Source organism: Panthera onca, chromosome B1 (genome assembly GCF_046562875.1).
Source record: "Panthera onca isolate mPanOnc1 chromosome B1, mPanOnc1 haplotype 2, whole genome shotgun sequence".
Classification (NCBI taxonomy): Eukaryota; Metazoa; Chordata; class Mammalia; order Carnivora; family Felidae; genus Panthera; species Panthera onca.
In genome coordinates this window covers 153,749,342-153,772,610 of record NC_138342.1, presented here as the reverse complement: position 1 = coordinate 153,772,610, position 23,269 = coordinate 153,749,342, and the positions used below count along the sequence as shown (strand labels likewise).

Genomic DNA, 23,269 nt, shown 5'->3' with positions numbered 1-23,269 from the left:
CCTTGAGGACTGTGCTAAGTGAAAATTGCACTTTTCTGAAGTGTCTAAAGTGGTCAAATTCACAGAAACAGAAGTGGAATGGTTGCCGGGGGTTGTGGGTAGGAGAGAAACGAGGAATCAGTGTTCAGCGGATACAGTTTCAGGCTTGCAAGGTGAAAGAAGTTCTGGAGATGGATGGTGGTTGACAGTAGCACAAATACTACTTATGAATAGTAGTTCACACTACAGGTGTGAATGTAGTTTATGCCACCAAACTGTGCACATGAAAGATGGTTAAGATGGTAAAGTTTGCTGTGTGTATTTTCCACAATAGGAAGAACTCGGGAAAAAACTTGTTATGAGCATTAAAGAAGGTCAAGTAGGTAAAGTGCCTACCATTTTATCAGACTTCAGTGAAGGTAACACTTTTTACTAGGGTTAGGACATTGTATTGTAACAGTCACATGATACTTCACCATGAGGTTATACCATAATTGGTTTCTTTAAAAAAATTCTTTTAATGTTTATATATTTTTGAGAGAGACAGAGCATGAGCAGGGAGAGGGACAGAGAGAGAGGGAGACACAGAATCTGAAGCAGGCTCCAGGCTCTGAGCTGTCAGCACAGAGCCTGATGTGGGGCTCGAACTTAGGAACCAGGAGATCATGACCTGAGCTGAAGTCAGACGCTTAACTGACTGAGCCACCCAGGTGCCCCAGTTGGTTTCTTTTTTTATTTGACTTTTGGATATCTTATAGTATTCCAGCATTGTAATGATGGAGTAAAAAAAAAATTTTTTTTGCATGTACATATCTTTTCCATTATTTGGGGTTGTATCTTTGAGATAGATTTTCTGTATCACTTAGTGGAGGTGAGTTAATCCTTGTGGCTCTTGATACATATGCCTGTGGGAGTTGGTCATTTATACTGTCACCAGCCAAGTAAAGATGCCAGTTTCAGTCTCCTCATCAGCGCTAGTTACGCTTTTAAGCAGTTTTATAAAATGTAATGCGAGATGGTATGTTCATGTTTCAATATGCCTTTATTTGCTTTTATCACTAAAAATGTTGAGCATTTTTCAATCTTGACTTACATTTATTTCTTCTTACATGCACTGCCTGTTTACATCTTTTACCTGTATTTCTAGTGTGGTTTTCTATGCTTTTGTTACCAAATATATTTATCATAATTGTTACACATTGTTGCTACTTTTAATATTTAGGGAGTTTAATTTTTATTTAATTAAATCATTCACTTAAACATTTCAAAATACAAAATAATAATAAGATTTTAAAGTAGGATCAAAAGTGGTTTATAGTAACATTATTATACTTAATGTATCTTCTTCCCATAATTCTCCCATAATTCTTTTCATATCTGTTTGCATAAAATCTGTCTTTGCTTACTTACATGCCTATAGTATTTGAATTGAAATTATGTAAGATGACCAATTCACTTAAATATAAATACATTTTTATTTATTTATTCATTTATTTATTTATTTTTAAGTGTTTATTTATTTTTGAGAGGGAGAGAGAGCACAAGCAAGGGTTGGGCAGAGAGAGACAGACAGAAGATCTAAAGTGGGCTCTGCATTGACAGCAGTGAGCCTGATGTGGGGCTTAAACCCATGAACCATGAGATCACAGACTGAGCTGAAGTTGGATGCTTAACTGACCGAGCCACTGAGGTGCCCCTAAATATCTTTTTAAAAAATAATAAGAAAAATAAAAATATAACCCAATATAAAAAGGATATTGCCAAAATCAGAGCAAATAAATTAAAATTATTAATAAACATGACCTTTTTCTTTGCCTTACTAATAATTAAATTCATTGAAAATAAACTGATAGGGTACAATTGTCCAATTGGTAAGAGTTAAAAACATTATAATAGTCACTGAGATTGGCCTTGAAATATACTGCCAATAGGGAGAGAAAATTGGGTCAACTTTACCGAAGCATTTAAGCACTAGATATCAAGAAACTTAAAAATGTTTGTAAACATTGGTTTAGAAATCCCACTTATGTAACTGTGGCTTGAGACAGTCTTGGAAATGTGGAAAGATATTTATGTTGATAGATAAAAATAGGATTGAGTCTAAACTCCAATGACAGGGAGTGATTGAATAATAGTACAACCATCTTTGGAGTGTTATATAGTCATTATAATGGCTTTTTCTAAAAATTTTAGTGATGTGGGGACAAACAATATGCTGGTATGTAAAAGAAAAGCATGATGACAAGATTACAATAAAGCAAATTGTGCATGGTGTGGTGGTGTGTGTGTGTATGAGCACATGTGCACTTGTGTGTATTTGGTACATATCCAGAAAGAATTGTGTAAAAAATGTTGATAGTACTTATTTTATGTGGTCAGATTACAACACATTATTTTTTTTTCTTTTTTATATTTCTGCACATTTTCTAAGCTTCATATTATTTGTAAATTATTATTTCTACCATCAGAAATAAATTTAAATATTAAAAAAAGATTAAAGATAATGAATAGATTTTTATTTTCTTTTTCTGGATTCATGTTCACTTTGCTTTCTTTGCTTTGTTTATTGGAAAGAATCCTGGACAAAACACCAGAAGGTTTTTAGGTTATGGTCCAGAAATTCACTAGCTTTATGTGAATTTGGGGCAAATCCAACTTCTGTGTATCTCAGTTTTCCAATGGTAAAATGGTTGAGAATTAAGGTGAGATTAACAACCTATGGGCAAACACTTTGCAAACTAAGTTGCAAGTTCAAGGGACTCCTGGACCACTGTGTGGTCTGAGAATTTGTTAGGACTCAGAGAACTCACTGAGAACAGTTATCCTCAGAGTTACAGTTTATTATAGGGGAAGGGTATGGATCAAAATCAGCCAAAGGAGGAGATGCATAGGGCAGGGTCTAGAAGGGTTCCAATGCAAAGTTTCTGTGTTATCTTCCATGCAGTCAGGATGTATTACCCTCCTGGCATCCATGTGTGACAGTATGCAAAGAGTATTGCCAACCAGGAAGCTCACCCATGCTTTGATGTCCAGAGTTGTTATTGGGGCTTTTTTACACAGGCATGATTGATTGATTGCCCACAAGGTTGAATTCTGTCTCTGGGTCAGCTGATGCTGTGTTACCCAAAGACCCTACTCTTGGCACAAGGTTGGTCTGTCTGGCATGACCAGCCCTGAACCTAACTAACACTGTTGGGTGTGGCCAACCCTACCCTATGATTCAAAGTGGCCAGCTCCCACCCTAGGACTGTTGGTGTGGCCGGCACCACTTTAAAGAAGGACATTCCTATCAGGTATGACATAAATTACCTTCCAGAGGCCAAGGCTAAGGCCAGATATCTCTTTGGGCAAAGCTAAATTCTTAACTATGCATAAGGTGACTGGAAAGAGATGGAAAACAAATTTAAATATAGAAATGATATGTATGGAGTCTTCTATCACTTACTACACTCTAACACCGTAAAATAAGGCAGGGTATGAATTCTATAGATACAAGTGCAAATACCCACTTCCCTGATCTACAGAACCTTGGGGACCACCTCTGAGAATGTGCATGCTAACAGAGACACATTTGCTGCAGTGGTTGTTTACCACGAGACGAATTAGACTGAGAAAACACTTACCACCCTGCTGGGTATGTGAACCTGACCCTTGCCTCTGTGTTAACAGCACAGCAAATATGTCCCCCCATTAACGAATTTATCGGATGCAATATAAGCCTGCTTGTTACAGGTTTCTTGATTTGGCACCATCTCATTCTGTTACAGCAAAACTTACTGCATATAGCACAGTGTGGTGATGATAAAAATAAATTGGCTCATTCCCCTCACAGAGTTTCAAACCATGAGCACTATGTCAGATTGGATGCGTAAGGTTTGATAAGAGTGAGATAAAAAAAAAGAAAAGAAAACCCAAGTTTGTTTTCTCATGAAATTAAAAAAAATAATTAGAGCACAATGACGAGAAGTCATCATCCTCAGGAAGCTTGCCAGAGGACAACTGTGTGCTCTTATGGAGAAAGAACCAGTGACAGACTTACTATGAAACCATTCGCTAATGTAGTTATGCTCCCACCCTTCCTTCGGAGGAGGGAAGAATTTTAGCCCTTGTCTGGTGATTTTTTGGAAATGAGCAACTTGTAGTAAATTGGTGTTGTCAGTAAATTTTGGTTGTATGTTCTGTTTCTTTCAAGGAAAAACTGGCCATGCAGAAGTAGTCCGAGTGGTGTACCAGCCAGAACGCATCAGCTTTGAGGAACTGCTCAAGGTCTTCTGGGAGAATCATGACCCGACCCAAGGTAGATGAGTGAGCCAGTATTTAATTATCTTACTAATTACAGCTGGGATAATTAGTGTTTGAGCTGCATGGAAGAGATGAACCTTGAAATCACACAGGAGCTCAAGAATATGATTGCAGACATTTATTGACGGAGAAGAGGAGGGGCTGGGGAGCAACCGGGGGGAGAGAATAAAGGCGCAGCCACAGTCTGCACTCCTCCCCCCTTTACAGCTGTCAGGGGTGGGAAAATTCCCACAGAGAAAGACGCCAGACAATAGAGATTCGTTCACCTTTGATTATTGCATTATTCCTCCTTAATGCAGTCTTTTGTCTACAAAATTAAAGTGTCTTTCTAGCAGCTCCAAAGTTTTCCTGATTTATGGTTCCTTTATTTCCCTGAATTTAGCCTTTCTCATCTTTTGACATTATCAGGCTCTTTTTTTTTAAATGTCTGCGGGTGATAAAAAAAAAAAAAGAACATAAAGGTAAAACGCAATATTCAATGGGTCCACAATGCTTAAGTTATTTACATATTTCATTTGTCTTCTTTGAGATTTGTTATATGGAGACATTAATATGTTTGGGCTATAAACAATGGTGGCCAGAAATTTTATTTGAATGCACACACAAGCAAAAATCCCCTGTTGGCAAATATCATTTGTAATATTCAATAATGAAGCAATTTCCAGATTTCATCCTAACAGCCTTACAAGCACTGCCTTGCCAATATGATGATCTGATATTATGAGGCTTATGAACTGAAAAGTCCTATATAATAGATGTGATTTTCACAAACCCTGTTCATTTAGCAATCAGTCTATTTAACAAAAATATTTTCCCTTTGGTGTCAGGTTTTTGTGTAGCGGGTATGCTATGTTGGCTGTTTCTGAAGAAGGGATCTGTTTTTCCAAATGTGCATTGTGCTTTGTGGTGGAATTTTAATATGACCTCAGCAGCACAGGATGGTGGGCCCTGAGTTCTGGTTCTAAGAACCACTCAGTGCCTGGGGGATTTACTAGAGGGCAAAAGTCAGAGCTAAGTATAGTAAAATGATAAATAAGCCAGGGTACTGCAGGTACAGGATCCAAGCAAATCCATCAGGGTGGGTGAAGGCCTAGGAAGGAAGCCAGGAGCAGGAGTTCCATTATAGTGAAGTCTGGTTTGACATAGGGGGATGAGTCCCTAGCAGTAGAGGGATAAGGTATGGGGCAGGGGAGGTAGAAGACTAGTAGGGCAAGAATACTATAATGAGAAGATTCAGATGTCACCCTGGTCTGGACTACTAGACTGGCCTATCATATGAGAAAGGCAGGTCTGACAAACTTAGTCTTGGCTCAAGCAGGAGGCTCTGACAATGAGCATCATAAACAAGAGTGATGATGGCTAAGAGCTTGTGCTGGTGGGCCTTTGATCCAGGTGGAGCAGGCATTTGGCTCTCAAAGCCAAGGGTCATGGCAGATGCTGAGAGCTCCAAAATTCTCAGTGAAGATACACATTAGGAGCCCAGGCAAGCCTGAAGTCATGTAGGAGACAGGATCCCCACAGGCTTACAAGGTTAGGTACATGGCCTTTGGCCTGGCCATCCATAATGTCCTGTCCTGATGGAATCACTTTATGCTTAGCCCTGGCAAAATTTCAGAGGGTGAAGTCTGTCATGCACTTCTCTCCTTTCTTCTCTTAACTTCTTACCTATTTTATCACATCTTTACCAGCACACCTCAGTTAATTATATCACTAGTACTGGCCCCTAAATCTTAGAGGGAATTCTACTTTTAAAAGAACCTTAAAAGAACCTCTTGTTCTCCCCATCCCACATATCAAATTTGTCTCAACTGTGCTTCAGCCCTCTTTCAAATTCTTTGTTTGCTGTGTATTCTATTGTTTGCTAATAACAAGGTACCACAGATCCGGTGGCTTAAACAACAGTAATTTATTTTCTCACAGTTGAAGAGGCTAGAAGTCTGAGAGGAAGGGGTCGGCAGGGTTGGATTCTTCTGAGGCTTCTCTCCTTGGCTTGTAGATGTCTGTGTTCTCCCTGGGTCCTCACATGGTCTTCCTTTCACATGTGTCTTTGTCCTAATCTCTTCCTATAAAGACACTGTCATGTTGGATTAGAGCCTACCCAAATGACCTGATTTAATCTTAATCTTTAAAGACCGTCTCCAAGTAAAATTATATTCTGAGGTACTAGAGTTTAGGGCTTCAACATATGAATTTGGGAAAGATACAATTCAGCCCATGACACTGTTCCATAAATTATAGCTTGGTATACTATTCTTCCAGAGGTATTTTGATTCTAACAGAGGGTTTGTAGATTCATAGACTAGAAGGGATGTTAGAGGTCATCTGGTTAATCTTCAGCTTCAATTCTGTAAGTCAAAAGATGAAATTGCTACTGACAGCGTTCACAGACAATAGGATTTGATTGTTGAGTACATATTTTTTTCACTGATATTTTAGAAAAATTATGCATGGACAGGAATAGTTTTTCTACCCTCACATATGTCTGTTTCTACTTACAATATTGCTTGATGCAGTATATATAGTCACAGGTATTAAATTGCAAGATATCTGATCTTCCCACATTATTAGTAGGATTACTTTTGTTGGATAGTTTAATGTAATGGGCTATGGTAACAATCTTTTTCTGTATTCCAGAGTTTCCCATGACACTTCTGGAAATAGGGTGAAAGGAGTGATCACATGACCCAGGCCTGGCCAGTCACAGTATCTTTCTCTATTGCCAAAAGTGTTTGATTCAGGGAATGGGCATGGGACCCAAGCATGACCAGTTGGAGCCCTTCTCTGGGACTGTTGTGTGAGAGAAAAAGGTGTTCTCCCTTTTCTGGGGAGGTGGAGGTGCTCTGTATGTGGAAAGAGCCTGTCCACAGAAGAAGCAAGGGAGGAAGATGGGAAGAGACACTGAGAGACAAGAGATAGGAAGAGAGAACCTTCAGGAGACTGAGGTCCTCTCAGCTATGAGAGCTACTAGGTACCTACCCTCCGTCTCCATCTTTTTTTAACTTAAGCTAGTTTTTTGGGTTTCTACTACTTGCCACAACAACAACCACAAAAATTACTGCTTCGCCACTCATTCAACTTAATCATTGTGCTTATTATATCCAGCCACTGTTAGTTAACCATGTTCATGGTCAACCATGACCTCTATAAATTAGAGGTTTAAAGCCATTTGGTTAATAATTTTGTCATTGACTCAGACACGAAGTGGAGGACATTAAAGATTGTTTTCTCAATACCTGTTGGTGGTTTGATTCTGGGGTTCCTTGGTAATTCAGATTGAAGAATTGGGATTTAAGATTTGAGATACATGACTTGAATATATACCAAATCATCTCAATGTTTCTAAACTGCTATGAAAGACTATCAGTCATTAATGACACTTATCTTGTATCTACTCTGTTTGTCAGGCACTTTGTTAGGTGGTGCTAAATCACCAAGTTGTCTATAAAATGCAGCAGTATCCAGCCTCTTGGCTAATGCATAGAGAAAATAGATTTCTATAGGCAGAAAATAGTTTAATCTGGTGTACCAAGATCAAATGAGCATTCAGATAAATGTGTGTAAGACCAAAATATTAACCTGAAATCATTAAAACAAGTATATGCTAACATTGGAACTTTAAAAGCAAAAACATAAATTCAGAAGAAAGCCAGTGTCAATGAATTTAATATTCCCAGGGAACCCAGAGGAGCCAAAACATGTAGTCACATGTACTTTTTCTGAGGTAAGAATTTGAAGCCCACTCCCTGAAGGATGGTCACAAAGCAGGTGAACTTGGCCATCTGAACACAACTTCTGAATTCTCTGCTTAAAGTCACATGGTGACTCCTGTCACTTTTCCTAGTGCAAAGTGGCCCAGAAAAGAGAACCACCCAGTAGAACAGAGGAGGGACAGAGAGAAGTGTAAGACTGACTGGTGTTACTCGGAAAGTGGATGTTTCAGAAGACAGCAGCATGTTGGCTTTGGAGAGACTCTCATTGATAAAGCAATAGCCAAGTCTAGGTTGTTTTCTGAAACAGGAGTGATTCTTAAAACTGTGTAAGGAATACTCTTGCCTATGCCTGAGTTGCTTACCAGCAAAAAGACAAAACTTGAGTAAAGTTGAGAAGACATTGACCTTTGGTGTGAAGATATGCTCAGGAAACACATGATCCTCAACAGTAATATGGCTCAAGAGAAATGTGTTTTAATTAGCATGCTTGAAGACTTCAGTACTTTGCTTATAGAGTCGTTAAACATTTGAAGGAGTCACTTAAATTTTTTAGGTATGATTTACTTCATTTTGTGAGAGAAGAAATATCCTAGAATAATATTTGCAAATGTGGAGACTCTCGCTAATGTTCAAGGTTTACTATGGTAGCAATGGCATGAATTTAAGTGTAAAGTCCCTTTCAATTAAATTAGATCTTCATGGCATAGGCCAGACAGAAAAAATCCTTCAAGGTACTGAAGCAGCTCTCACGATATCTGCCCTAATGGCAAGAAAGAACTTCCCATGGTCTGCATTTGGAAGGGAGCAGAGCTGGAAAGAGAACCATCAGAAAGTGTAGGCTTTTCAAGGTACAGGTGGGGCCAGAGACCTGCTATTTCACAGCCAATAGGCAGTGGGTCCTGAGAGAGTGCTACTCAGTGGATTAGCTTCAAGTGAAGTAACAAACCTAATAGCATCATTATACGTTTGGCCAGTAATTGGAATAGTCTTTTCTCTTAATTTACCAATTACCACAAAATCTCTATTTTGCCGAAGCACTCAGATACCACCGTTTAAGCTAATATGACTTGTTCCAGCGTTCTGTCTTACTCATGAGACAAATATGGTCCCTCCAGGTTTCTAAGGATAGACTGGAGCATGCTCATTCCTGTGTGGTCTCCAAACCCCCCAGTCTCCAGGAAACATGGCAGAGCCTGAGATTTAGGAGATTTGGGGTCTGGGCCCACCTCGCCCCTTCCTAACTGTGTGACCTTAGCCAAGACACTTTATTCAATCTGAGCCCTCTATTTTCTCATCTGTCAGAAGGGGATATTAATGTCTATACTGCATGGGTCATAGGTTGTCATAAGTGTTCAATGAAATAATGTGAAAATAACTTGAAAACGGTCAAGTACCATGCAAGTGCCAGGCATTGTCCCTGTGTCCTCCTCAATACAATACAGTTTCACTGGGTTTATTTATTTTTATATCTACAATTTCTGCGGGAAAATATTTACCCTCTGCCTACAAAAGTGTGGGTTTTCTACCCACAAACTTTCTTTTGTCCTTCCTGTTAGTTGAAAAGATTTCAGCATTGTTGATGTTGTCATTCTGTGATGAAACGGCTGCTGTCGCTGCTGCTGGGGTGGTGGCTGTGAGGCTGATGGACAGGTGGCTCTTTAGCTTTGCTGCTGACACAGTCATCCAAAGAAGCAGATCACATCCCAGACTCTCATGCTTGATCTGTTTCCTGCCTGGTACCCTCTGTGCATCAGTTACACCATTTCAGTCCTGTTCCTGCACCGACCCATACCTTGGGCCAAGCCACAAGGACACGGGCGCAGAATGTAGAGATTTCAACTTCGTCTCACTTGATCCCCCAAGTCTGACTTCTCGGTCCCAACCTGTTTTATTCTCCTCAATCCTGGGAGAAGGGATAGCAACATTTTCTAAGCACCTTTTATGGGCCAGTCTTAGTGATAGATGTTTTATATTTATAATTTCATTTAATCCTTACCACAGCCTTAGGAAGTGGGGTTCATTGAAACCCCATTAACTGAAGAGAAGAAATAAGGTTCCAAACAACAATCTTGTTTGGTATTGATGGCAGTATTTGGACTCGGCTCTGTCTAAAGCTCAAGGCTGTTTTCTTTCCCCTTTACCAGAGGGGTCCAGACTTCCAGACTAGGGGAAATTCTTCCAAGGACAAATGATTTTATGGATCCCCTCTCCCCATGTGATCTAGTTGTGTTCTTAGTAACCTTTTTAAAGCAAATATGTTAAGATGCCACTATGAAGTTAATTACACTTTAAATTGAATGCTTATTTTATTAACCACCACAATATCACATACCTCTGGAAAATAGAAATGCCCACACACATAATGCATTCTACAGACTCCAGGCAATGCCTGCTGCATGGTTGGATTTACGGACTTCTTGTAGTAGCTCTAAGCCTTCTCAGAGGACTGTGGCTATAGGTGGAAGCTCCTCCAATGTGCTCCTGAGGGAGCAGTGACCCTTCTGCAGATGCCTGCTGGCTGAGACTGCTCATTGACCCCAGTATCAGTTTCCCCACTTCTGTAGGATTGTAATTTTAACTAGATTGGTAGGACCAATTGAAACTAAATTTCTCAGACTCCTTATGGCTAAGTATGGCCACGTGTCAGAATTCTGACTATCAGGGAATGAGCACACATGATGGTTGCAACTTCTGGGTTGTATGTACTTAGAGCAAGGAGTATTCTCTTGCTCTTCCTTCCTTCCTACAAGTTGCCTCTAAAGGTAGTGGTGAACCAGCCTGGAGCATGTGGATGGGGGTCTCACCCTTGTAATGGAGGCACTACAAACTAGAAGGCTCCAGAGTCACTATTCCAGGCTGAACTGTGTGTAAGAACTATCTTCTTTAACCGATTGTTATTTTGGTTCAGTTAGGCTTTCCCCACCCTCCCCCCCAACCTTTTCTACAACAGCTGAACTTATATCTTTACTAAAATAGCCTTCAACTAGAAGCTGGTGATGAACTCCCAGTCACTCTTCTGAAGATCTTAATTAAAATGTTTCCTTAATTAAAGCATCTTTAATTAAATCTGTTAAGAGTATGGACCCTGGGGTTAGAGAAGATATGGCTTTAACCAGGTCTGCTGTGAACTAGCTGCATGACCTGGGGAAGTTACAGCACATCACCAAGTCTCATTTCTCTCTGTCTTTACTTGAACTCCTGGGTCCGAGCTATCATTATCTCTCATCTGGCTGCTACACTAGACTCCTGACTGGCCTGTCTTGCCCTTTCCCAATCCAGTCTCCTTAATGACCTGTTAAATACACATTACAGGGTATGTCCCTCTTCTGCTTAAAGCACTGCGCTGGTTGTCCATTTTGGGGTAGGATAATATACAGTCTCTTTACAATGGTCAGCCTGACCTGGGATTAACTGATTGGCACTCACTTGTGCAACCTCAGCACCTGCACTTCCATGTAGCTCCCTGCCTCACCCCCACATCCTATTCCACTGCACGTCTGGTGCTGTGCCCTCCTTCACTCCATTCCTGGAAGACTCAAGTGCTTTCTTGCTCCGAGACCTGTACCTACTGCTCACAGTCTGCCCACAGCTCTAGGCATGACTGGCTCCTTCCTTTTCTTCAGCTTGAAGTGTCATATCCTCAGAGAGGTCTTCCCTGACCCACTCTAACTGAAGTAGTACCCCAAGCCCTCACTCCCAGGTTTTGCTCGCCTCCCTAACATTTGTCACAAGGTGTGGTGATCTAACTGTTCACTTGTTTACAAACAATCTCCTCCTCTAGAAAGTAAGCTTCACCTGAAATATTTTGTCATTGAACAAATGGATGAAAACCTCCATTTTCCCATCTATAGAACAGTTCTTACCCCATAAATGTGTGTTGGGATGTATGAGGAAATGTAGTCTGTTGTGTGGAGGCCAGGGCTGAGCAGAGTAAGCATGTCATAGTTAATAGCCACCTACTCACCCTGCCTACATAAGAGCCATTTCACCAGTTTTTGTTTGCCTTGCTCTTTCCTGAACCCCAGTATTCCTCCAGTTTTTCTCTATCATTTTTCCCTCAGCTTATTTTCTGAATATCTTTGATCATTTCCTGTGCTTGGTTCATACCTTTTATGCTCAATCAACTTCTCAATACCCCTTTCCCTCCCACACCCACTCTCCCCTTCCTGCAGTGAGTCCCCACTTGTCCTCAGAAAGCTTTGTCTAATTCTCCCCAGTTGGCCATACTATCTATGGTATTAGGCTTCATGGGGCCCCAGGACTACACACCCTGGGCCTGCTGCTTAGCCCTCAGAGTCATGAGTAGGGGATTAATGGGACTCTTCAGCCCATGGTTAGAACTAGCGACCCCCACCCCCCACCAAAGACTCTTTTCCATTCAGTGACCTTGCCCTCCCTCCCCACTCCATGTCCCAACACACTCACCATGAAACATTACTTTAGGTGGGTTATTCCCAAGAAGCCCGAGAATTGTGGGTGGGGTTGGTCCATTCCATCTTCAGCAGGTTTGCTTCATAGCCTCCTTCCAGGTGTATGGTAGAGAAGAAGCCCCCTCATGCTGTGTAGTGGGAAACATTGATTGCAGAGAGAAGAAAATCTTATTTCCTTCTGTTTCTCATCAAGTTGGCAATTACATGCTGGTGTTCATACATTTGAACTTGCCAAATTAATATCTGAACTTGGTTGTGCTGACCCTTTTAAGTTAGTTTTTTTTTTAAATAAGTCACCAGTTTTGAAGGACTCTTCTTTTTTTAGACCATGCACAAGGAATCTATCATCTGCAAATAATTAGACAGTGGGAATTATATTGTATTGCTAATGAGCAGATGTGCATACTTATAGTGGAGGAACAGCTGCACACATATAAAATGCAAAAACGACCCAAACCCAGCATTATGAATTCTGAAAGGGATTTCATTCTTTTAAGAATTTCAGAAACAGAGAAAAATGAAACAAAGCATTTAACTGATATTTTTCTTTATTAATTGTTCTTTCAATCGTACTTTTCCTTGCATAACATTATCGTACATGTACATTGTATCTTTGCTATTTGCAAATGTGCTATTTGCACTTTTAAATCCCTCCCTCATGTAATACTATAGAGCTTATATTTAACATTTTTCCTTTGCTTTCTAGTTCTGTAAGGGTTTGGTGCCTCCACATTGAAGGAAAGACTCTTCCTGGGTGTTTTTTTCTGGGCTGGGCATTGTGCTAGGCACTTGAATGCTTGTGATCCCGACCTGTGAGTAGGTGGCTTTAGACCCATTTTACAGATGAATAAATAGGCCCAGAGAGGTGAAGAGATTTGTTACAAGGAAGCTATTGTATGTGACAGAGCTGGGATTTGGACCTAAGGGCTTACTTAATTCAAAACCTTATTTTCTTTCCATTGTATGGTCCACAGTCCCACATTGTTAAACATTAGTATATGAGGCTATCAGCCAACAGAAAACACAGCGCACTGTGAAAACAGCAGTGCATTATTCAGTGAGAAGTTTCTGTCCTCATGAGCTCCTTGTAATATCCATTACATTTTTATAATCTTGTTAAGCAAATGCAAGATGAAGGAGTTCAAATAGTTTGGCTTTTGAAAACTTGCAGCTCTGAAGAATTCCACATATTTTAAACAGAAATAGTTAGGTCATTTAAAATTTGAATAAATTACTGAAATTGTATAAAATCAATAAAAAGAAATGAACTCAGAAGAATTACATTACTTCATATGAAAGAGAAATTCGAAAAGAGAAAAATCAGTGCTCAGCTAACATTGGCAGGAATTAGAATTTCCAGGTTCTGGTAGTAGCAGGCTAGGTTATTCAGATCAACCCTTTCACCGAAAGCAACTCAAAATGTTGGGTGAGATAATAAAGACATATTTAAAACATTACATCAAAGATGTAATTCCTAATTATTAGGAATTACCAGGTTAAAATCGAAGGAAACACAGGGACCCAGACAGATAAGCAGAGGAGTGAAATTTCTCTGAGGGAATTTGCAAATCCCAGAAAAGTTGTTTTGAGGACCTCATTGAGGATGTAGAGGATGTGGCCAGCACAGTTAAAGGACTTGACCTAATGGATATATGTAAAACATCGTACCTACATCTGGGCAGTACACCTTCTTAATTACACATAAAACATATACTAGGCCATAAAGGCTCAAACCTTTCAAAGGGATTAAAATCCTATAGATTGTTTCTCTTACCATAATGTAATTATGTTAGAAAGCAATAGCTAAAAGATATCTAGAAATCCCTTTTATGTTAGAAAATAAGAGATTCTTGATATGGGAGAGGAGGTTCCGGAAGATGGCGGCGTAGGAGGACGCGGGGCTCACAGCGCGTCCTGCCGATCACTTAGATTCCACCTACACCTGCCTAAAGAACCCAGAAAACCGCCAGAGGATTAGCAGAAGGGAGTCTCCGGAGTCAAGCGCAGACTAGAGGCCCACGGAAGAGGGTAGGAAGGGCGGCGAGGCGGTGCGCGCTCCACGGACTGGCGGGAGGGAGCCGGGGCGGAGGGGCGGCTCGCCGGCCAAGCAGAGCCCCCGAGTCTGGCTGGCAAAAGCGGAGGGGCCGGACAGACTGTGTTCCGACAGCAAGCGCGACTTAGCGTCTGGGAGGTCATAAGTTAACAGCTCTGCTCGGAAAGCGGGAAGGCTGGAGGACAAAGGGAGGGAGAGCTGCTGAGCCCCCGGACGGCAGAGCTCAGCTTGGCGGGGAACAAAGGCGCCAGCGCCATCTCCCCCGCCCATCCCCCAGCCAAAATCCCAAAGGGAACCAGTTCCTGCCAGGGAACTTGCTCGCTCCGCGCAAACACCCAACTCTGTGCTTCTGCGGAGCCAAACCTCCGGCAGCGGATCTGACTCCCTCCCGCTGCCACAGGGCTCCTCCTGAAGTGGATCACCTAAGGAGAAGCGAGCTAAGCCTGCCCCTCCAGCCCCCGTGCACCTTGCCTACCCACCCCAGCTAATACGCCAGATCCCCAGCAACACAAGCCTGGCAGTGTGCAAGTAGCCCAAACGGGCCACGCCACCCCACAGTGAATCCCGCCCCTAGGAGAGGGGAAGAGAAGGCACACACCAGTCTGACTGTGGCCCCAGCAGTGGGCTGGGGGCAGACGTCGGGTCGGACTGCGGCCCCGCCCACTAACTCCAGTTATACACCACAGCACAGGGGAAGTGCACTGCAGGTCCTCACCACGCCAGGGGCTCTCCAAAATGACCAAACGGAAGAATTCCCCTCAGAAGAATCTCCAGGAAATAACAACAGCTAATGAACTGATCAAAAAGGATTTAAATAATATAACAGAAAGTGAATTTAGAATAATAGTCATAAAATTAATCGCTGGGCTTGAAAACAGTATACAGGACAGCAGAGAATCTCTTGCCACAAAGATCGAGGGACTAAGGAACAGTCACGAGGAGTTGAAAAACGCTTTAAACGAATTGCAAAACAAAATGGAATCCACGATGGCTCGGCTTGAAGAGGCAGAGGAGAGAATAGGTGAACTAGAAGATAAAGTTATGGAGAAAGAGGCAGCTGAAAGAAAGAGAGATAAAAAAATCCAGGAGTATGAGGGGAAAATTAGAGAACTAAGTGATACACTAAAAAAAAATAATATACGCATAATTGGTATCCCAGAGGAGGAAGAGAGAGGGAAGGGTGCTGAAGGGGTACTTGAACAAATTATAGCTGAGAACTTCCCTGAACTGGGGAAGGAAAAAGGCATTGAAATCCAAGAGGCACAGAGAACTCCCTTCAGACGTAACTTGAATCGATCTTCTGCACGACATATCATAGTGAAACTGGCAAAATACAAGGATAAAGAGAAAATTCTGAAAGCAGCAAGGGATAAACGTGCCCTCACATATAAAGGGACACCTATAAGACTCGTGACTGATCTCTCCTTTGAAACTTGGCAGGCCAGAAAGGCTTGGCACGATATCTACAGTGTGCTAAACAGAAAAAATATGCAGCCGAGAATCCTTTATCCAGCAAGTCTGTCATTTAGAATAGAAGGAGAGATAAAGGTCTTCCCAAACAAACAAAAACTGAAGGAATTTGTCACCACGAAACCAGCCCTACAAGAGATCCTAAGGGGGATCCTGTGAGACAAAGTACCAGAGACATCACTACAAGCATAAAACATACAGACATCACAATGACTCTAAACCCATATCTTTCTATAATAACACTGAATGTAAATGGATTAAATGCGCCAACTAAAAGACATAGGGTATCAGAATGGATAAAAAAACAAGACCCATCTATTTGCTGTCTACAAGAGGCTCATTTTAGATCTGAGGACACCTTTAGATTGAGAGTGAGGGGATGGAGAACTATTTATCATGCTCCTGGAAGCCAAAAGAAAGCTGGAGTAGCCATACTTATATCAGACAAACTAGACTTTAAATTAAAGGCTGTAACAAGAGATGAAGAAGGGCATTATATAATAATCACAGGGTCTATCCACCAGGAAGAGCTAACTATTATAAATGTCTATGCGCCAAATACCCGAGCCCCCAGATATATAAAACAATTACTCATAAACATAAGCAACCTTATTGATAAGAATGTGGTCATTGCAGGGGACTTTAACACCCCACTTACAGAAATGGATAGATCATCTAGACACACAGTCAATAAAGAAACAAGGGCCCTGAATGATACATTGGATCAGATGGACTTGACAGATACATTTAGAACTCTGCATCCCAAAGCAACAGAATATACTTTCTTCTCGAGTGCACATGGAACATTCTCCAAGATAGATCATACACTGGGTCACAAAACAGCCCTTCATAAGTTTACAAGAATTGAAATTATACCATGCCTACTTTCAGACCACAATGCTATGAAGCTTGAAATCAACCACAGGAAAAAGTCTGGAAAACCTCCAAAAGCATGGAGGTTAAAGAACACCCTACTAACGAATGAGTGGGTCAACCAGGCAATTAGAGAAGAAATTAAAACATATATGGAAACAAACGAAAATGAAAATACAACAGTCCAAACGCTTTGGGATGCAGCGAAGGCAGTCCTGAGAGGAAAATACATTGCAATCCAGGCCTATCTCAAGAAACAAGAAAAATCCCAAATACAAAATCTAACAGCACACCTGAAGGAAATAGAAGCAGAACAGCAAAGGCAGCCTAAACCCAGCAGAAGAAGAGAAATAATAAAGATCAGAGCAGAAATAAACAATATAGAATCTAAAAAAACCGTAGAGCAGATCAACGAAACCAAGAGTTGGTTTTTTGAAAAAATAAACAAAATTGACAAACCTCTAGCCAGGCTTCTCAAAAAGAAAAGGGAGATGACCCAAATAGATAAAATCATGAATGAAAATGGAATGATTACAACCAATCCCTCAGAGATACAAACGATTATCAGGGAATACTATGAAAAATTATATGCCAGCAAATTGGACAACCTGGAAGAAATGGACAAATTTCTAAACACCCACACTCTTCCAAAACTCAATCAGGAGGAAATAGAAAGCTTGAACAGACCCATAACCAGCGAAGAAATTGAATCGGTTATCAAAAATCTCCCAACAAATAAGAGTCCAGGACCAGATGGCTTCCCAGGGGAGTTCTACCAGACATTTAAAGCAGAGATAATACCTATCCTTCTCAAGCTATTCCAAGAAATAGAAAGGGAAGGAAAACTTCCAGACTCATTCTATGAAGCCAGTATTACTTTGATTCCTAAACCAGACAGAGACCCAGTAAAAAAAGAGAACTACAGGCCAATATCCCTGATGAATATGGATGCAAAAATTCTTAATAAGATACTAGCAAATCGAATTCAACAGCATATAAAAAGAATTATTCACCATGATCAAGTGGGATTCATTCCTGGGATGCAGGGCTGGTTCAACATTCGCAAATCGATCAACGTGATACATCACATTAACAAAAAAAAAGAGAAGAACCATATGATCCTGTCAATCGATGCAGAAAAGGCCTTTGACAAAATCCAGCACCCTTTCTTAATAAAAACCCTTGAGAAAGTCGGGATAGAAGGAACATACTTAAAGATCATAAAGGCCATTTATGAAAAGCCCACAGCTAACATCATCCTCAACGGGGAAAAACTGAGAGCTTTTTCCCTGAGATCAGGAACACGACAGGGATGCCCACTGTCACCGCTGCTGTTTAATATAGTGCTGGAAGTTCTAGCATCAGCAATCAGACAACAAAAGGAAATCAAAGGCATCAAAATTGGCAAAGATGAAGTCAAGCTTTCGCTTTTTGCAGATGACATGATATTATACATGGAAAATCCGATAGACTCCACCAAAAGTCTGCTAGAACTGATACATGAATTCAGCAAAGTTGCAGGATACAAAATCAATGTGCAGAAATCAGTTGCATTCTTATACACTAACAATGAAGCAACAGAAAGACAAATGAAGAAACTGATCCCATTCACAATTGCACCAAGAAGCATAAAATACCTAGGAATAAATCTAACCAAAGATGTAAAAGATCTGTATGCTGAAAACTATAGAAAGCTTATGCAGGTAATTGAAGAAGATATAAAGAAATGGAAAGACATTCCCTGCTCATGGATTGGAAGAATAAATATTGTCAAAATGTCAATACTACCCAAAGCTATCTACACATTCAATGCAATCCCAATCAAAATTGCACCAGCATTCTTCTCGAAACTAGAACAAGCAATCCTAAAATTCATATGGAACCACAAAAGGCCCCGAATAGCCAAAGTAATTTTGAAGAAGAAGACCAAAGCAGGAGGCATCACAATCCCAGACTTTAGCCTCTACTACAAAGCTGTCATCATCAAGACAGCATGGTATTGGCAAAAAAACAGACACATGGACCAATGGAATAGAATAGAAACCCCAGAACTAGACCCACAAACGTATGGCCAACTCATCTTTGACAAAGCAGGAAAGAACATCCAATGGAAAAAAGACAGTCTCTTTAACAAATGGTGCTGGGAGAACTGGACAGCAACATGCAGAAGGTTGAAACTAGACCACTTTCTCACACCATTCACAAAAATAAACTCAAAATGGATAAAGGACCTGAATGTGAGACAGGAAACCATCAAAACCTTAGAGGAGAAAGCAGGAAAAGACCTCTCTGACCTCAGCCGTAGCAATCTCTTACTCGGCACATCCCCAAAGGCAAGGGAATTAAAAGCAAAAGTGAATTACTGGGACCTTATGAAGATAAAAAGCTTCTGCACAGCAAAGGAAACAACCAACAAAACTAAAAGGCAACCAACGGAATGGGAAAAGATATTTGCAAATGACACATCGGACAAAGGGCTAGTATCCAAAATCTATAAAGAGCTCATCAAACTCCACACCCGAAAAACAAATAACCCAGTGAAGAAATGGGCAGAAAACATGAATAGACACTTCTCTAAAGAAGACATCCGGATGGCCAACAGGCACATGAAAAGATGTTCAACGTCGCTCCTTATCAGGGAAATACAAATCAAAACCACACTCAGATACCACCTCACGCCAGTCAGAGTGGCCAAAATGAAGAAATCAGGAGACTATAGATGCTGGAGAGGATGTGGAGAAACAGGAACCCTCTTGCACTGTTGGTGGGAATGCAAATTGGTGCAGCCGCTCTGGAAAGCAGTGTGGAAGTTCCTCAGAAAATTAAAAATAGACCTACCCTATGACCCAGCAATAGCACTGCTAGGAATTTATCCAAGGGATACAGGAGTACTGATGCATAGGGGCACCTGTACCCCAATGTTTATAGCGGCACTCTCAACAATAGCCAAATTATGGAAAGAGCCTAAATGTCCATCAACTGATGAATGGATAAAGAAATTGTGGTTTATATACACAATGGAATACTACGTGGCAATGAGAAAAAATGAAATATGGCCTTTTGTAGCAACATGGATGGAACTGGAGAGTGTGATGCTAAGTGAAATAAGCCATACAGAGAAAGACAGATACCATATGGTTTCACTCTTATGTGGATCCTGAGAAACTTAACAGAAACCCATGGGGGAGGGGAGGGAAAAAAAAAAAAAAAGAGGTTAGAGTGGGAGAGAGCCAAAGCATAAGAGACTGTTAAAAACTGAGAACAAACTGAGGGTTGATGGGGGGTGGGAGGGAGGGCAGGGTGGGTGATGGGTATTGAGGAGGGCACCTTTTGGGATGAGCACTGGGTGTTGTATGGAAACCAATTTGACAGTAAATTTCATATATTAAAAAAAAAAAAAAAAGATATATGGGAGAAAAGTCACAAGATGCACCTATTTGTTTTTAAAAATTCGAGAATTTTGATTGTTCCTCCTTTTACTTTACTGTATAAATTTGTATAAAAATATTGTCTATATTTGCAGTCATTTTCATGCTACTTTACATGCATGTATATCTGTTAATGTTTACTCTATAATAAATTTCTATCAGCCAAAAAAAAAAAAAAAAAAAAAAAAGAAAATAAGAGATTCTCTAAATATCTTCTGGGCCAAAGATAAATGGTAATGGAAATTAGAAATTATTATGAACTGACCAGTGATTAGAATACTACACATAGAAACTTATAGGGCATAGCTAAAGCAGTTCCTAGAGAATATTGAGGCTTAATTCATATACTAGAAGAGAAGGACTGAGCTAAGCATCCATCTCCAGAACTTAGAAAATCAACAACAAAATAAACCAAACAATGAAGAAGAAAGAAATAATAAAGACCAGAAATAAATTAAATGGAAAGTAAACAAGTAATAGAGAGGATTAATAAAGCTGAAAATTGGTATTTCAAAATGGCTAATAAAATTGATAAAACTTTGGTAAGTTGATCAAGAAAAAAGTAAGAAGACACAAATATCCAATATCAGGAATAAGAAATGCTCACTACAGATGAGCAACCTTATGTCAATAAATTTGAAAAGTTAGATAAAACAAATTTCTTAAAAATATAACTTGAAGCTGAATAGATCTATAGTCATTAAGAATTTGAATCAGTATTTAAAAAGCTTCTCATAAAAAAAGTTCACATGGCTTCATTAATGAGTTCTACCAACATTTGTTGTTGCTGTTGTTGTTGTTGCTTTTTGAGAGAGAGAGAGAGATACAGAGCATGAGCAGGGGAGGGGCAGAGAGAGAGGGAGACAAAGAATCCAAAGCAGACTCCAGTCTCCGAGCTGTCAGCACAGAGCCCGATGCGAGGCTCAAACCCACAAACCGTGAGATCATGACCTGAACCAAAGTCAGACGCTTAACTGACTGAGCCACCCAGGCGCCCCAAGTTCTACCAACATTTAAGGAAAAAATTATTGCAATCTTCCACACACTCTTCTAGAAATTAAAAAAATGATGTGAGAAAAGAAATGAACTCATATGCATAAATCTTAAAGTATTAGTATACCAAGTTTAGTAATATATGCAAAGTGTGTGTGTGTGTATGTGTGTGTGTATATATATATACACACACACATATATATATGTATATATATATCACGACCAGTTCCTTCAAGGAGTGCAGGGTTAATTTAGCATTTTAACATCAGCCAATACAATTTACAACATTAATAGATTAAAAGAAAAAAACATATGATTATCAAAATAGATATAGAAAAGGTAGTTAATATAATTTAATATTTATAAATGGCTAATATATCATAAAAGATAATTTTCTTAGTGTGATAAAGAGTATGTACAAAAGCCTGCAGTAAACATACTTAATAGTGAAACACTGACAAGCTACAACAATGTCATTACAGCTTCTAAACAGCATTGTATGGGGGGGTTCTGGCTTATGCAGTAAGTCAAGGAAAGAAACAAAATGCATGTATGATGGCTGAAAAATGTGGCAGATACCTATTTGCCCTTCCTCACCTGGACACATTTTCCATTCTCCCTTGTCATGGCCACATGACTGAGTTCTGGCCAATGCAGTGTGGACAGAAATGACATATGCTACTTCTAGGCCTGGCCCGTTAACACCTCCTGCATGATCTTTCAACTTTTCACCTGTGTGCCCCTGAATGTGAATGCCAAGGGAAAACTTGTAACAACATACTGAAGATGATTAAGCTTTGGTGAGCCTAGGTCTCTGAGGAGTTCATGAAATAAAACTGTTCTGAACTCTTTTTACTAACTGGACATCACATGATCAAGAAATAAACTTCTAGTAAGTTGTCACTAGAATTTCAAGGTTTATTTATTTACTAGTAATTGGCACATTGAAATAGAATGCTACCAAAATTTAAAGAAATGTGGCATTAGCTTGGTGGTTGGGCAGCTAGAAGATACAATATCTAGTCTTGCTTATGGTTTGTGAAGATTTCACTTGTCTACACATTATTTTATAAATTCAGTGCAAACCCAAATGAATGCATTTGCGTGGATCTTCAAAGCTGATTCTGATGTTTACATGAAAATGCAAAAAACTCATGAAAAGTAAAGGATACTCTTACATAAGAACAAGAGAATGGAAGGACTTATTCCTCTACGCATCAAGACTTATTATAAAGCAACAGTTATTAAAACAGTGCGAAATTGATGTAGGGACAGATGACTAGGCCAATGCCATGGAATGGAGAATCAGAAACAGACCCACAAATATATAGATATGACAGATGACACACTTGGCATTTTAGGGAACAGGAAAAGAACGACTTTTTAATAGTGGTGAGATGATTTGGGTTTTCATATGGGAAAGCATGCAATTAGATTTCTACCTTGTATCATCGCAAAAGTCAACTCTGAGTGGATTAAAGAGCTAACTAAAAACAAAACTACAAAACATAAAGGTTTTCTAATATTATTATCATATTACCTTGGGTTTAAGAAACGTTTCTCTTTTTTTTTGTTTCAAGTTTTTATTTAAATTCCACTTAGTTAACATATAGTGTAATATTAATTTCAGGAGTAGAATTTAATGATTCATCAGTTCCATATGACACCCTGTGCTTATCACAAGTGCCCTCCTTAATACCTATCGCCTACTTAGTCCATACCCCGCCCACCTTCCCTCCAGCAACCCTCATCTTGTTCTCTATAGTTATGGCTTGCCTCTCTCTTTTCCCCTTATGTTCATCTGTTTTGTTTCTTAAATTCCACATATGAGTGGAAACATATGGTATTTGTCTTTCTGACTTTTTTTTTATCCCTGACTTATTTTGTGAAGCATATTACATTGTACCTCTATCCACATCATTGCAAATGGCAAGCTTTCACTCTTTTTTTGATGGCTGAGTAGTATTCCATTTGTGTGTGTGTGTGTGTGTGTGTGTGTGTGTGTGTGTGTGTGTATGTGTACACCACAAC

General features: G+C 40.0%; 1 protein-coding gene across 4 annotated transcripts in view; it reads left to right on the top strand.

Moving 5' to 3' along the window:
* MSRA (methionine sulfoxide reductase A) overlaps positions 1 to 23,269 on the top strand; it is a 462,376-nt gene that overhangs the window by 293,936 nt on the left and 145,171 nt on the right. For all 4 annotated transcript variants that reach the window (XM_060653696.3, XM_060653695.3, XM_060653694.3 and 1 more), the window contains one exon: positions 4,172 to 4,276. In XM_060653696.3, the coding sequence (XP_060509679.1) occupies positions 4,172 to 4,276 (105 nt within the window). The remainder of the gene's footprint in view (positions 1 to 4,171; positions 4,277 to 23,269) is intronic.